Here is a 16,255-nt window from a genome sequence, read left to right as displayed (position 1 = left end):
GTGGGTCATAGAACAAGAGGATTAGACTGGCAAAAGTTATTCAACTGCAACAGCTTTAAACAATGGCTGGAAGGGAACTTCCCTGCTAGCACACCTCCAGCCTCCTGAGTCTCAGTTTGAGTGGAAGAGGGCAACCAAAGGTCAGTGTGAAATTTGACAGACCTGAAATAAAATAATTTCCTGTTTCTGTAAAAACATCTAAAGGCAAGCAAGTTCTGAATGGCCGTACACAAAGATTTTACATTCAGCAGGGCAGAGGGGACTCGGTTATCACCAGGGACACTGCAAAGCCTATTGATCTGGACTCTTCTGGACTTCAGGAAACAGCTGAAAACCTGGTTTTGTCACCATGCTTGGAGTGGGGAGAGGAAGAGCCATTCTTGGGGCTGGTTAGTTCCCTAGTCCTGCAGGGACCAGCCTTATCCCTTTATGGGCTGAATTTGATCTGCCCCTATTTGGATTTTATTGTATTTTATATTTATTGAAATATTGGTATTATTTATAATTCTATTGAATTTTAAATTGTTTTTACTGTGAACCACCCAGGGTCCCCCATGTGGGGGAGATGGGCGGTGATAAAAAGTATGATAAATAAATAAACAAACAAACAAATCTGTCCCACAGAGAACTAAAACTTGCAAGAACAAGAACACAGGGCCAATTCATGTGTTACTTGCTCCAAGCATCAGGGCTCCTTTAGTGGCAGGAAAATCCCAGACTAACTTATGGAATTATCCAGACAGAGAACAGGAATGCAGAGAATGTAAACAAAGCTACTGTCTTGACAGACAGGACGAGGGCAAGCGAGAAAAAAGCAGCAGAAGACTTCTCTTCACGGGGGCCGGGCAGTAAAAGGAGGTGAGGCCTTTGAAGTATGGTTGGATATAATTCCTTACCATTTCTCCCACCCTCTCAGAGCCCATCAGCTGCCTGATACATCCTGTGTGCAATGAAGAAACACTTCCTAAGCAGTAGTCTTATTCTCTGGAGGGAATCTGACATCAACTGCACTTTGTGAGATTTTGTGAATGAGAGCCAAGCTAAATATTTGATATTAGACCTGTGTGTTTAAGCATGGATTTGACTCAGTATATAAAACAGCAATAGTAGTGCTCCTTTCTAAGGGCTAAAGGGACATGTATGTGAAACAAATGGAAGCTTTCTTTCTCCCTAAACTGACAACTCACCTCTGTGTAGGTTATCCCACCCAGCACTATCCCCTCCCCAGTAAGTTTATCACAGGAGCTGCATTCCCTTAAATAAAAGAGGAAGGAATTTATACTTCAGAGAAAGCAGAAGGAATTGCCTAGTGGGTTACAAAACTGGGGAGGGGAGAGGAGGCATAGACAGAGGGGGAAAAATGGATATTCCTATATTTATATTTCCAAGGTGGTTTTGCAAAAACTGTAAAAGATAGGTAGCAAAGGTTAGCAGCTGGCATCAGTTGAGCCAGGTTTGGTTTCTGGAATCCTCAGTGACAAGACTAAGAGTAAAAGAGGTAGATGGTGAGACAAGTGTATAGCAACCAGAGTCCTTGAAATGTTGCATTACGCACTGCTTTCTCAAAGCAGTCTTCCACAAAGATCAGCTGCTGATGAAAAACGCACCCCTTGGGTTGAATAATATAAGAACTTTCTTCCTTACCTCCAATCCTTGCATTGTATGCAATTCCCACAATGCAGTTGGAGTTGTTTGCTGATGCTGCCACTTCTCCAGCACAGCGGGTGCCATGCCTAGGAACAGAATTCACAGAAAGGGTTTTAGAATTCAGTGGAAACCTTGCAAGAATTTGAGCGGATACCAGAGAGAGAGACCAGTGCAGAATTCAGCCACAGAGACCGGGCTTAAGGCCTGGATCTCACTCAGGCAATAAACTAGGACTGGTTTCTGGTTTGATAGCCATTCCTCCCTATAAGACGACTCTTAAAAGTTGCAGTCATCATAGTTTTTCTCCTATTAGTTCTTCCCTGCAAGCTTTATTTGGGATGGTGGAATGCAAGAGAAGGAGCAGCCTATTATTCAGACAGAGGTACTTAATCTCTGCTGCACTGGGGTCCTGTTCTTTCAAGGCATGCTAAGTACAGGTCCTAGGGCTAAAAGTGCTCCCCCCATTCTTAAAAAGAAGCCTGGAATCATCTTAATGGGCCTCATCATTCACTTGGCCATGTCAGATATTAATAATGCATCTGACACACATCTAGCTCCAGAATGGTGCACTTCACCCACTGAAATATGCAGTGGAAAGTTCAATTCCATGGATATAGAAGACAGCATGGAAGCTAGCCTAGATCAGTCAACATTTACCTTTTTAGATGCAGGGAATTATGTATTTACTTCTGTGTTCTATACATGCAGGAAAAATCTACCCTATGATCCTGGCTTCTCAAGTAGTCCAGGCAAGGCAGAGTTAGGACTCCAGGGAAACAGTTTTAAACTGCTGTGTTTGTAAAATACCCTTGCCGTAATTTGCCAAATTAATTCAAGTGGTTTGGTTCATATAACACTAAGTATACACGTTGGGGCTATCATGGTGTGCTATGCTAAAACGTTTAGCTAGTTTATCATTCTGGGTGCTGTGTAAACACAGCCACTCTGGACTATGATTCAGAGCTAGTTTTCATTACCACAGCATGTATTATAAATAATGCTAGAGCATTTGATAGAGTTAAGGCACATTTCTGACGGGCAAAGGCACGCTATGCAAATCAAGGACAAGCACGTCCAGGGAATTACTGAGTTACGTTTCTGCTTTCTGGTATTCATTAAAGTGGAATGCCTTCATGGCAGCCTGTGTTCTGAAAAGTTTCAAAAGTGCATACAAGTTTTTGACAATTAATCCCCTCAATTAATAAAGTCTTCAGAGGATTACTATCATTAAAAGAGAGAAAGGCTGATGTTCAAAATAGAGCTTATAGTACATACCAAGCTTAGCCCTGCAAGTCTGGAGAATATATTTGCATTGCAGCCAAAGAGCTGCAGAATTCAACACAAATAACACCCCCCCACACACACACACAATTAGGCCTAGGGAATTGCTGCTCTGCACTTTATTAAGCAACTGTATCATCTTATTTCTGATAGCACACCAAACTATGGTTAATGAAGCTTAACTATGGTTTGGCTGGATGCCCTGACTGAAAACTATCGTTCCAGTGGCTGATCCACCTCCAGAATTGCTCTTAAGAAATAGAATTGCTAAGCAGAGAGAGAAGGATTGAATGCAGACCTTCAGGAGCAGCTAAGTGCCCTTGGTACCTGCCAGGTTCCCTACACCACTAGATTTTTAAAATAGTTTTAACATTTTTTTTAAAATGGTGAGTTAGCACGTTGCAAAGCAAACAACATGTTAATGACCCCTGTAAACTTTCTTTATAATGATGATGGGTAGACTGCGACCAGAGGTTTACCTTGGAACTATGGCCCCTTCTCCGGAAAAGGACAAAAGGAAAGTAAGACCAGGAGGAAGCATCTTGCAGGAGAGGAGCAGATATGGAACTGCTAAGTCGCTTTTTTGTGGCTGGTTATGGCCTATAGTGCAGCTCTTTTATGTATGGGCAAGCCCTTCCCCAGAACCCATTATTTTGCATTAGCACTCACAATTCATACTGAACATTCTAAATGTGCCTACTGATGCCAAAAGCTCTACACCTCTGTGTGCATTCCTGCTTGAAAGCTATGTTCAGGAAGCTTGCATACCTGCCCTACCAGAAAGTTTGGGACTCTTTAGGTGCCCTTATTTTACCAGCTCTTGCATTTAGAATAGAGGTTCCCTGCTTTGATCTGAGTTCTTATATGGTCTTAAATCCCACCATTGGGGGGAAAAAAATCTTTTACATATTTCAAAGCAAAGCTTCATTGCTGTATTACGTTGCACTCCTAAAATCCTATGGCCCTTTCCTAGTTGTGCCTAGATCTTCTGCAAGCATCTCCTTCTTAACTTCAAAGCCTTCAGAGCTACAGTATATTACCATCCCTGTCTTCACGTACTCATCTATCCTGATGCACCTTTCCCTAAGACCTTCCTTCATCCAACCCCTCCTTTGCCTTTGGGTTTATGCTTTGAAATTCCCACCCAGGATACCCAGGAGATGCCACCTCTTGATGTAAATCCCTCTCCCAAACTTAGCATTTCTGAATTCGAGAAATCCTAAAGCCCATGAAAGTTCATATAAACATGTGTAACCTGAATGATGTTGGCTACATTTGCTTGGCATGCTTACCCAGGATTAATCTAACTATAGTATACACAATTATCCCAATTTTCTGCGTCTGCACAACACACTGAACCCTAACCTAACCATGTAGGCTGAGTTTGTAATAATACACAAAGGCTAAAATGTGCCTTATTTGTGATACAGTGTATTACAGGTAGTCCTCATTTAGCAACCACAATTGGGACCATCTGCTCAGTCATTAAGCAAAGTGGTTGCTGAGTGAAACCGCAACTGTGCTTTTGATCTTACTTCAGCTTTCCTTTGCTTTACAGACCTGAGAAGGTCATAAATGCAAGGACTGGTCGGAAAGTTACTTTTTCATCACTGTCGTAACTGCGAATGGTCGCTAAATGAGGACTACCTGTATGCCCCTTTATTTCTATTCCATCCACTGTCTTTTTTTCTTGGGTTTACTTTCAGACTGCAAGCCCCTTAAGGGCTAAACTGTGTTCCTTCTTCTTTGTAAAGCATCATGCCCCTAGACAGCATAACCATCATGATTCAATGCTAGATCATATCTAAACTGGTTCCCATAACTGTAGGTCCAAACATAAGGATAGGGCCACCACATTTTTTCTGGTAACAGAGTACCAGAACGTTAATGCAACTCTTCAACACACAAAAGCTGTAATCAGCGAGAGAAGAACAAAGAAATCTCTTGCTCAATGCACAGCTGTTAAAAGCTAATGAGCCTTGCTAGAAAAGTAGAGGCAACCTGAAACTGGATGATTTCCCTCCTCTCCATTTTTCCCCCCAGGTCCTTGTAAAAATCCCAAATTAGCTGAAACTTTCAGCTTGACAATCAGCACTGGGCCACATGGCTGCGACATGCAAAACAGATGTAAAATTATTTGCTTTGCCTTCTCCCACCCACCCACCCACCCACCCGTCCCTTAGTCGAATTTGGAATTTTCCTTTTGAGCATAAAACTCTCCTTTGAATGAGGCTTTTGAGGACAGGTTATTTCTGCAGAAAGTATAGCAGGGACATAGTAGCCAGCTGTTTTTCAGGGTGATAGGGCAAATGATTCACTAGCTAACTGCAAAAACAGGGGTAAAAAGTAAAATGCAGCACAATTCCATTCTTAATGAGGAGTAGTAGGGGAAAGGAAAAAAACTGAACCCACTTATTTTCATTGCTTGGATCATAGCGTGGAGTTGGGTCTTCATCATTTCCATTGACATCATAGCTTGCTTGAGGGTCCTAAGGGGAAAAAATTAACATAAAGAACAACTAAAAAACAAATAATCAGAAGCAAGACTTGCAGAAACTCAGGATTCAAAAATGCGTCATTCCATGTATATCCTTTCTCTTCTTCCAAAAATCTCAAAAGATTTATATGGGATTCCCATCTCTGCGTCGAGGCCTGTTCAGACCATAGTGTGGCTCTGAGCAATTCATTGCTGGTTTACAGTGCAAGCCTACACTGGATTACTTAAAAGTAAATTTCACTGCATTCAACAGGACTCATTCTCAAGCAAGCAAGCAAGCTTTGGCTTGCTTAGTTACTTGTTCAAAGCATTTTGTAAAACGAAAACCAATTTCTTTAGCAGAAAGAGGCTCTCAGGATCACTGCTCTCAGATATCCAAGTGAAAAGAACAACACCCTGCCCAGAGTCACTGGTCTGAGATGGGTGGCTGTATAAATTAATTAATTAAATATATAAATAAAACACAAGAGGTGTTTAAGTGTTGGGATCAGAAGCAGGCTAAGGCACTTTGTGGCTGGTGTGGACACCTTCTCTATGCTTGTCAGCAGCAACTTAAGAGACTGGTGTCCTCCCAGACATGCAGCTTTACGAGCTCAGGAAAATACTTGTTTGAAGAGGTATTACACAGGTAACAAAAGGTTGCATCCTGCGCTGCTGTCCTGTTGCCATCTCCTTAACTCGAACAGGAGAGTACAGAGAAGGGACCCACGTCAGATCCAAAGCAGTTTTGCCTGCTTTGAATCCAAAGACTGCATCCCTGTACACAACATCCAAGAAAAAAAGATGGAGAAGGAAAAGGGGGCATAACTCCAAACTCAGACACCTCTTAAAGCAACTCTTTTCCCACTCCTCTGAGATGGGAACAGGCACAGACACCCTGATGGAACAAGTTGCTGGCTGGGTAACAGAAGGAACATATGGACACTTTGCAGGGTCCATGGTGAGACCCCACTCCATTTCTCCTTCTGACTACTGGAATAACTGCCTCTATTTTTCTGCTGAGAGAGTGCAAAGGCAGCTGAAGTCATAGCAGATCGTTCAGACTTTCCTGCTTCTTTTTCTCATGTTGTACAAGTAGACTGTAGGGGACGCGGTGGTGCTGCGGGTTAAACCGCTGAGCTGTCGATCGGAAGGTCGGCGGTTCGAAACCACGCGGCGGGGTGAGCTCCCGTTGTTAATCCCACCTCCTGCTCACCTAGCAGTTCGAAAACATGCAAATGTGAGTAGATCAATAGGTACCGCTTCGGCGGGAAGGTAACGGCGTTCCGAGTCGTCATGCTGGCCACATGACCCGGAAGTGTCCTATGGACAACGCCGGCTCCAAGGCTTAGAAACGGAGATGAGCACCGCCCCCTAGAGTCGGATTCGACTGGACTTTACGTCAAGGGAAACCTTTACCTTTACCTACAAGTAGACTATAGCCAGAAGACATGTGCCAAAGAGTCCCCACCTTTACTTACATAGTTTTGTACAAGATCAGGATGATTCTTCTCTATGCCATCATCAAGGATAGTTACCACAACACCCTTGCCAGTGTATCCCCTCTGCCAGGCTCCCAGAATGTTCATTTCGGACCTGCATTCGCTGTTGTTGTCTTCACAGTGCTGAGAACAAAGACAGCAATGAGTGAGCCATCGCTTTCCTTTTTGTACCTGTCACACCCAAGTCAACAAGACATGCTTCCAGCAGCTACTCTGAGTTTGCAAATGCTAGGACCTGTCCTGCATTAGGGAGAGGAAGCCACCACCCCAGGCAATAGAAGCAGTTATGCCCACTCAGTTGTTCCTCTCAAGCCTTCTGCCCTTCCCATTCCTTGGAGAGATCTGTGGGTGCTGCACCCACCCTAAATTAGATTGTTGCACTCAGCTGTGACAAAAAAACTGTATCCCACTGGGAATGGGGAAATAACCTTCAACAGCCTGGTTGGCTTCCATATATGGAATGGAGGTAGCAAAAGTTCAGCAGTACTTCCTAACTGATCCTTTGGTGTGTTACATGAACACCAGCTTTGTAAATATTAAATACCCATTCTTTTGGTTATTAAAGAATAAATGCATTACTTCACATATTGGCTGGGTTCAGACACTGGCACCCTGGCTGGGGAATTCTTGGAGCTGAAGTCCACACAGCTTAATGTAGCCAAGTTTGAGAAACATTGCATTGGTAGCTGAATGAGCCACAGTGTGCTCGATTTCCACGATCTAGCTTTCTCACTTCAGACCCAAATCCTTGTTGTGGATTTAAGCTGATGCAGTAGCTGCAACCTGAACTGGACAGCAACAACTTGGCCATAGCTATCTTCCTCTTCTGGTAACTGGCAGGACCAACTACTGTAATGCATTAGGTGTGAAACTTCCCCTGAGGACTGTTCAAGAGTTGCAATCTGTTCAAAACTACAGCAGTTCAGCTTCAGCTACTACCCAAGCAAATCACTGAGAACATATTTTCCTGTTATTTAAAGAATTTCAGGAACACGCTGGCCATTTCCAAGGTGGTTTTCACCAGCAAAGTCCTGCACACCTTGGGACTCAAAAACCTGAATGAATGTCTGCTCTTGTAGCAGTCTGCCTGTGGGTTGCATAATTTTCAGAGCTTCTTTCCAAGTTCTCTTGTTGTTTAAGGGTGGGTTGAAACCAAAGAGAATGAAACCCTCTCTTTTTATTGGGACTTATGGACAACAAATTAGAAAAGACTCATGGTACATTGATATTGCATATGGTACTTAAGACAAGAGGTGGCCATTATATACTGCAGCACTCAAATTATTCGAAGCCAAGCCAATAGCACAATTTCTTTATGGTGCCTGGCTGGGCCCCTTCTCCAATTTTGCACCATTAGAACTTGTACAATCCAAATTTCTAAGATCAGCCCTTCAAGTACCAAAATGTGTCTCTAATGACACCCTGAGACTGGAAACAGGCCTCATGAAAGTGGAGACCAGGGTGTGGGTGACCATACTCAACTACTGCCTCAGACTATCCTTTTTCCCCTTGGCCTTGCCCCATCAACTATGAGGGATGATTTCAATCCACATGGAAACAGGTGGTGGCAACTAAAATCTCATCCTTGGGCTTCTCTCCAGGACTTCTACTCAGCATGGGATATGATCAGGCAACAGCACTCATTAAACAGAGTGCCAACTGGATCTAGCCAAGATCCCAACCTTTATTGCCAGTGAACCCAACAGGGACCCTGCCACCTCTATGGCATACTTAACTAAACTCGAAGTACCTAACACCAGAGGGCCTTTACTCTGGTGTGATATCACGCTGTCCCCTCAGTTGTCCCTGAAGGCCGGTACAGGAAGATTCCTTAGCCAGAGAGACAATGCCCCTGTGACTCTGGTCACACAGCAGCAGCAGAACGTGTGCTTCTCCAGGGCCTGTATTACAGAGACATTCGTGCTAGCCTCATCTCGCCATTACTGCATAAATATTCAGGGTGCACAGGACAATTCTACACCTCCCTGCTGCTTTCAGATACCAACCCTGCTGCAACATACAGTGTTGCCAGGCTCTGCGCAGCAGGGCTTATAATTTGTCAGATGATGACCTGTGCCATAGACTAGACTTTTTGAGCAGCTAGTTCGCCATACCAGAGTGCTCCGTAATTTGGTAGATATAGTCTTCCACGTACTAACCTTTATGCTCCCCTACACCCACCTAAAGTTCCTCATTTTAGATTCTTTAGACTCTTGTTTTTAATATTTACTTTCTGTTTCAATACATATATTTTATACTCTATCTTCTAACTTTTTTTTAGACTCTGATGTATCTTCTATGTTATTTGATTGACTGTACCCCACCCTCCTTATGCTGGTCTATGACTGTAATAGATTTGATTTTGATTTCTACATGGTAACTGCAGCAAGATTATTGGGTGCACAACCATGGAAGAATAATGAAATCCCTGCAGTGGAGGAATGGATTGTGAAAATGTCAGAATTTGCAGAAATGGTGAAACTGATCTGTTTGGTCAGAGAACAAACAACAGAAACTTTTCTGAGAGACTGGAAAACTTATATGGACATTTTGCTGAAAGTAGAAAAAATGAATTAATGATTTATGGATTTCAAAATTAAGAAAGATGTGGACTAAAGGAGGGGGTGAGGGGAATTTGTAAAATATTTAAGAGGGAAGAGGGACAATAAGATTGTAATTATCTGTTGAAAAGAAGGTGGGAAGTCATTTATATATTTCTTAACTTTAGTTTTCTTTTTCTTTTCTTGCACTTTTTTGTTTTTATTTCCTTTATTTTTATCTGTCTTTTATGATATGAAAATTATTAATAAATAAACTGCAGAACTTGCTTCTTAAGAGGACATTTGTGGCAGGATTCTTCTAGCATCCCACAAAGATATTATGATTCACCTGTAAGGTGAAATCACTGTGGGAAAACTTGCAGCTTATCATACAAAAGAGGGATTTAAGCCTCTCTTCCCCAGCAATTAATTTTATTGCACATATGCATTTACTTCAGCACCCACACCATTATAATTATTATTATTGTTGGTTACATGGTCAGCCAGATGGTTTTTAGACTGGATTTGGCATTTCTATCCACCTACTGAGTCCTTCCCAAGGACCTGGGATAGGCAGATGATATAGTTGGATGGTGTTAAAGGTATTGTTGCAGGACATAAGCTGTTCCAAGGAAAACTGCCACTTGCAATTGACTGATGGTGATTTTGTCAATGCTGATGGTGTTCAAGTGGTGCTCCAGATGTTTTGGGAGTCCCAAGGTGCTTATTACTATTGGGACTATCTTTGCTTTCTTTTGCCACAGTTGTTCTACTTCTATTTGCAGCTCTTTGTATGTTGTGATTTTTTTTCCAGTTCTCTCTCTTTTATTCTGCTGTCTCCAGGTATTGCAAAGTCCACTATCCAGATTTTTTGGCTTTAATTTAATTTAATTTATTTTAATCAATCAATTAATTAAATGCAATTAATTTTATTGCACATCTGCATTCACATAAGCACACACACCATTATTGTTATTGTTATTTTGTTGTCACTGACCAGCGAAGTAGCTGCAACACTAAAGCAACCCATTAAAGCAGTTCAAAAACAGTAAGAGCAATAAAACCACCATAAAGACTTGCTAATTGAAATTTATACGTATAAGAAGCAAGTGAAGGAGAACAAAATAAAGCAAAACAAAACAGAGAAAATTAAATTTAGTTAAAAGAATAAAAGGACTTCCTTGTGACATCCTCCCAAGATTAGGGGACCTTAAACTTCCTTATGGCAATGGCTGCCATTCACACACACAAGTGTATAATTACCATGTACCACATTTCAGTCCAGAACGGGTCATTGAACGAAACGAAACGGTGGTTGCGTCGAACTCGTCTTTTGACTCTTCGTTTAACTTCTTGCTGCTGCATCCACTTTACCTAGAAAATGATCAAAATAGCCGCATTTGTCCCATTTGCTTTCTCTTTTAAAGAGCTGCTTCCTCAGAACAGGGTATTTGACATCTCAGTTTTGGCTTTCGGCTCACCAGATGCCTCCTGAATGGCTCTCAGTTAAAATAATGAAACAAACAGAGGCCACAGCCTTCAAAGATCGAAGTGAATCTCATTAATCAGTAAAAGCAATCCCCCAAGTCATCAGCAGTAGCTCATTCTTAAGAGAGAGAGAGAGAAAAATACTTGGTGGGATTCTTGAGATAAGGATCCTGGAAACAAGGGGCCACCATAAGTTTCTTGTCCTCATAACCCTCTTCCCTACATGAGAAATCCCATTCCCTTTCTGCAGTTCACACCTCTGTTTTTCTACTTAGAAGTACTCAATGGGAGTCGCTCCTAGGTAATAGGTCGGGGGTACCAACCAAGGTGCTTAACAGGACCATGTAGCATTTCCGATTCAAAGGGGAAACTGTGCTACAGAATGCACCAGGACACTTGGGTTTTGGAAGCACAAGCAGGCCCTCCTTAACTCCTTAAACCAAACACATCTTTTCTCAGGATCACGCTGAAGCTGGGAAAAGATGCCGCAGTTATAAGGAACTACCAACAGGTCCTATGGGAGGGCCTGTTTGTACTTTCAAGCACCTGTTTTTCCTTCAAATCCAATGTGTTGCACAGACCCAGTGCCTAATTTCCCCTCCAAATAATGCCTTGAGATAGTGAGATTGTTTATCTCATGAAAAGCAGTTTTGAAGCTGTGAATAGTTCTATCATTTTTCTAAGCAATTTTTCTTCTTCTACCTTTTTTCTACCTCCCTTCTTTCTGCCTTAGAGTCAGTCTTGACTCCTGGCAACTGCCTGGACTAGTCCCTGCAGTTTTCTTGGCAACATTTTCAGAAGTGGTTTGCCCTTGCATCCTTCCTAGGGCTGAGTGTGTGTGACTGGCCCAAGGTCACCCAACTGGTTTTGTGCTTTAGGCAGGACTAGAATTCACAGTCTCCTGGTTTCTAGCCTGGTGCCTTAACCACTACACCTGGCTCTCTTTCTCTTATATAGGTCTCATTTTCTAACACTCAACACATTTCAGAACAAAGAAACACTGTTTTTAGTTATTAGTCTGCCTGACACCAAATGATAATGACACGTCAAATAAATGCCACAAAGCAAACAAAATAAACAAAATTATTTTCCCCATTAAAATAATTTCAGTCCCTTTTGATCAAAGTCAAAATAACACTTCTAGCTCTTGCTGTGCAGCTTTGCTACAGCAGCTGTTCTGCAGCTGGAGAGTCCTGTTCACACACTAACAAGATAAATCAAATTATAAATCTCCTGCACATTGAAAATGGTAGGCTAAATATTGTTTATCCATTATAAACATACTAGGATTATAATAAAATGAGGAAATGATGTGATCTTCACCACACAAGTGGAGAAAGGAAATTGGTGTGTTTCCCCCCCTTTTCCTCTCCAGCTTCAGAGAAAACAACCGTAAAACCTGAGATTAAGCTCCAAGGTAAGCAGAATCCCTAAGGGAACGCAGGGAATCTATAATGGAATCTCAGAAAATGAGAGTCTTATATATAGCTTAGTCTCACATTTTGATAGTAATAAATAGGAATTCATAGGGGGAAAAATGACAACGGTGACCTTTTCAAACGCGGCATGTTTAGCAACTGCTGCGGAACATCACCAGATGTTTAATGTGTGCTCAGCTGATTCCTGAGTAATTGTTCTAGAGGGTTGTCAAACATCTTTAGCCTCAGAACCTTAAAGATATTAAAACCCCTCACTCTGACTGTTTTTCCCAAACAGTCCTGCTTTCATGTAATGAGGTTTACAATGAGGGGCCTAAAAAACATAGGGCAGGTTTTTTTTAGTCATCATCCTTTCATCTAGACGATCCTTCCTGAGATGGGGGCAGCAACTTCCAGAGTTCCCCAGCCACCGTGACTAGCCCTGAGAACGTTTGGAGTTCCTGGAAGCCACCCAGGTTGAGGAGAACTGGTCCGGATGAATGACAGCTTCTACCAAGCTGGCCAGAAGTGGAGAGACAAAATGAGTTTGTTCAAAGCTAGGTAAAGACAAAACACAACCTGCTAAAGACACAGCCATAGAGCAACATAGTTGCTCTTAGCGATATGCGTAAATCAGCTTATTGGATAAGCCTTTATGGGAGTCCAGAAGAACCACCATCATGGTCTATCAGTGTTCTTTCCTGGCGAAGAAGGGTTCTCTGCACAGGTAGTCCTCGACTTGCAACCATTTCTTTCCCTGGATTGTATTTAACTTTTAGCATTTGCCACTTGCTTTAATTTTCATTACCCTGATGAACATCTGTGATTGGGCTAATCATTGCATACATAACAGGCCACCATGACACAGAATTAAAACTCAAAGAGGGAACATCAGCAGTGTGTGATCATTCAGACTGTGGCAAATTCATACACACCAATAATAATTCCAGGCTGGCTTCAATGGACTTCCTTCAGCCACGCTGGAGGGCAGATCCAAAAACTTCCAGGATCACTGAGGCAGTGCCCATGTGGATCAGGTATAACTGAATCCCTAGAGCATGATTTTTAGATTGTGCCTTTTTTTCTGATTTAAGACAACAGCTTACTCCAGCCAAAATGGCTATTATATAGCCACTCAGAGTCATATCTATGAGATGAACTGCTATATAATTGGAATAATAAATAACTTATTTCAGCCATTTTAAAAAAATCTTCCCAGTCATGCTGAACAATTTTATATAAGCTATCTTAGAGCAGGCAGAAATCTGGAAGTTGCTTACTCAGTAGCACAACATTGCTACTTAGCAACACAGATAAGCCACGAGAATGTCACCATCGTGGGTCAGATGACTAACTGCGACGGTAATGTTGCTGGCATAAGAAAATTACTGAATGTTTTGTTATGTATTAGGTTTTACTTATTATACTGGATTTCTGGTCAATAACCACAATAAAGTTTTGACTTGAATGATGTCGGCGAACTCCAATTTCCATGAGTCATAGCCACCAGTGAGAAATAATGGGAGTCACAATCCATCAACATCTGGAGAGCTGCAGGTTGCCTACTCCAACCACAGAGACACCACCTTTGGGTACATACTACGCACACAGTCTGTGGAGAAAAGGTGCTTTCCATTTCTTACGGCCTTTTTATCAGCAACATCTCAGTGTATTTATTTCCTTCAAGAATCAATCATGTCCCCCGAAAAGTGCACAAACCCTCGTGTGGTTAATTGGATGCTGATTGCAAGACTATTTTTAATCCTGTCTAAATGCAATGACAGAGGCCAAGAGATGTACGACTCACGAAAAGAGAATAAAAATTACCTAGGCAATTTGCTTTGGAATATTAACTAAAGTAACACTCCAGCCTAGCCTTTCCCAAATTGGCACTCTCCTAGGGACAGCAACTCCTGGAGTTGTCATGTTTCAGGGCCGAATGGATTTATTTCTAATTCAGCTATTGAGTATTTGTATTTTAAATTCAGTTTTTCTTTAAACTGCTACAGCATGATGAGCTTGCAAGCAGTGTGTTTCCCCATTTGCAGGACCTCTTACTTCACCCTTCTCCTCTCTTCTGAACTTCAGCCAATGCAGAAGACATTGCAAGGGAAAGGTGGCTTGGCAGCTTTGCAGCTCTTCCTCCTAGGAACTGCTTAGATATCTTTTGCATACATTCAGATAAATGCATAAAGCATGAGACAGAAAGGATGTGGTCCAGAGCTTTAAGGAATTCATTTTCTTTCTCTTTTGCCTGGACTGGGGATGGGAGAAGTTTCTCCAGCACCTGGGGTCTCTTGTTCCTGTTCTTAGTGGGGCAAGGTTGATGGAAGAAAAGCTGGTTATGCACCATCTTCAATCTGCTTTTGATCAGCTGGGAAGTGCACACTGCACATCCATCAAAGACGTCCAGATAAACTGAACAGGACAATCTGCTAAACATAAGCAAAAAGGCACTTTGGAATGCAAATTTCTATAAAAACATGGATAAATTAAAAAGAAATCTCAGCTCTAAAAGCATCAGCTTATTGAGATGACATAAAGTTTACTTACCTTTTTATTCTCCCCTCCCAAAACCCTTATTTATAAGAATGCTCAAGAACCCCACAGTATTTTTCTCTGCCATTTGAATTCCAGGTGGCATTACTTGTCAGTGTAAGTGAAGGTTTCACCACCTTCATTTGCATATTCACACAAACACATTAAATGGAACAGTCAAATAGTAATCCATCTTCCTAAAATAAACTAAAAATGTACTCCTAGATTATGAAGTCACAACAAAGCCAAGTCCTGAATGCTGCCATGTTAATTTTGGACAGCATGGTTAGGTAAATACTAGTGGTGTGCATTACTGTACAATAATTTAAACAGCTGCTTTTCCATTGCAGAAATTATTCATTTTCACACTAAGAATCTACCTTGCATTGGTCTGAAATCTAAGAGTGCTCTGAAAAGTTAACCACCAAATGTTTTTCTTCCAATTGATAGGCCATTCAACAGTTGCCTTTGTTTTTGCTGCTGAATAAGATGAAATTACAGAATTGAAGACATATTGAAGTACACTGAATAAAAAGCTGATAGAGAACTTCTATAGATTGGGGTCAGCTGCAAGAAGGAGAAGGGCTTTTATCAGAGATCGGTCTAAGGTCTCCTTAATGCAATGCCAGTGAAGCCACACTGTCTACTTGCATTAGGGATACCACCAACAAAGTAGGTTTTGTGTATAGATTCTGAGTTTATTTCAGCGTGCAGTATTAGAACTACACTTTTCTGCAAGCACAGGCTTTTCTGTGAAAGGTTCTTTAGGGAAAGGATATAGCCCAGAAACAGAGCCAGTTTGGTGTAGTGGTTAAGGTACCAGGATAGAAAACGGGAGCATGAAGCCAGCTGGGTGACCTTGGGCCAGTCACTCTCTTTCAGCACTGGAAGGAGGCAATGGTGAACCACTTCTGAAATCTTGCCAGGAAAACTGTAAGGACTTGTCCAGGCGGTTGCCAGGAGTCAACACCAACTCAAAGGCATCCCCCCCACCCCAAAAAAGGGTCCATAAATCTCGATTTGCCCTTGGTTAGAAAAATGTGGCCTGCAGAGCTATGAAGAAAAGCTCACACAGGAAAAAGACACAGCTGCTTTAAAGAGTTACCGACAGGTGCTACCATCCACTAGCATTGAAAAATTTTGTCTTCCAATCTCAAATTCTGAAGAACTCTATTCCATGCTGCAATGTTATGGGTAGGAATTATTTAGGGTGGGAATGGAGATTAGGTCTCTCCTCCATGCATGCCATCTCTCTGTGAAATGGCTCCCTGCCCTTGCTTTTGAACTTTTTAAAATTCTCCCATATACTGTAGCTTCAAGCTGCACAGTAAACAATGTGTGTCATTAAATTCTAAGTGAGTTGGT

At 41.9% G+C, this 16,255-nt stretch overlaps 1 protein-coding gene across 3 annotated transcripts in view; it reads right to left on the bottom strand.

The window, feature by feature from the left end:
• The window catches only part of PCSK6 (proprotein convertase subtilisin/kexin type 6), an 87,852-nt gene that overhangs the window by 44,357 nt on the left and 27,240 nt on the right, over window positions 1-16,255 (bottom strand). For all 3 annotated transcript variants that reach the window (XR_010068690.1, XR_010068689.1, XM_063314397.1), the window contains exons 3-6: window positions 10,710-10,820; window positions 6,886-7,029; window positions 5,341-5,417; window positions 1,645-1,733 (exon numbers count right to left, since the gene is read on the bottom strand). Coding sequence is in view for 1 of the 3 variants with exons in the window: in XM_063314397.1 (XP_063170467.1) it covers window positions 1,645-1,733; window positions 5,341-5,417; window positions 6,886-7,029; window positions 10,710-10,820 (421 nt within the window). In the remaining 2 variants the exon portion in view is untranslated. The remainder of the gene's footprint in view (window positions 1-1,644; window positions 1,734-5,340; window positions 5,418-6,885; window positions 7,030-10,709; window positions 10,821-16,255) is intronic.

The sequence above is a fragment of the Candoia aspera genome, chromosome 13 (assembly GCF_035149785.1).
Source record: "Candoia aspera isolate rCanAsp1 chromosome 13, rCanAsp1.hap2, whole genome shotgun sequence".
NCBI classification, from domain to species: Eukaryota; Metazoa; Chordata; class Lepidosauria; order Squamata; family Boidae; genus Candoia; species Candoia aspera.
Note: the sequence above shows the minus strand (reverse complement) of the source record. Positions and strands in the feature narration are given on the sequence as shown.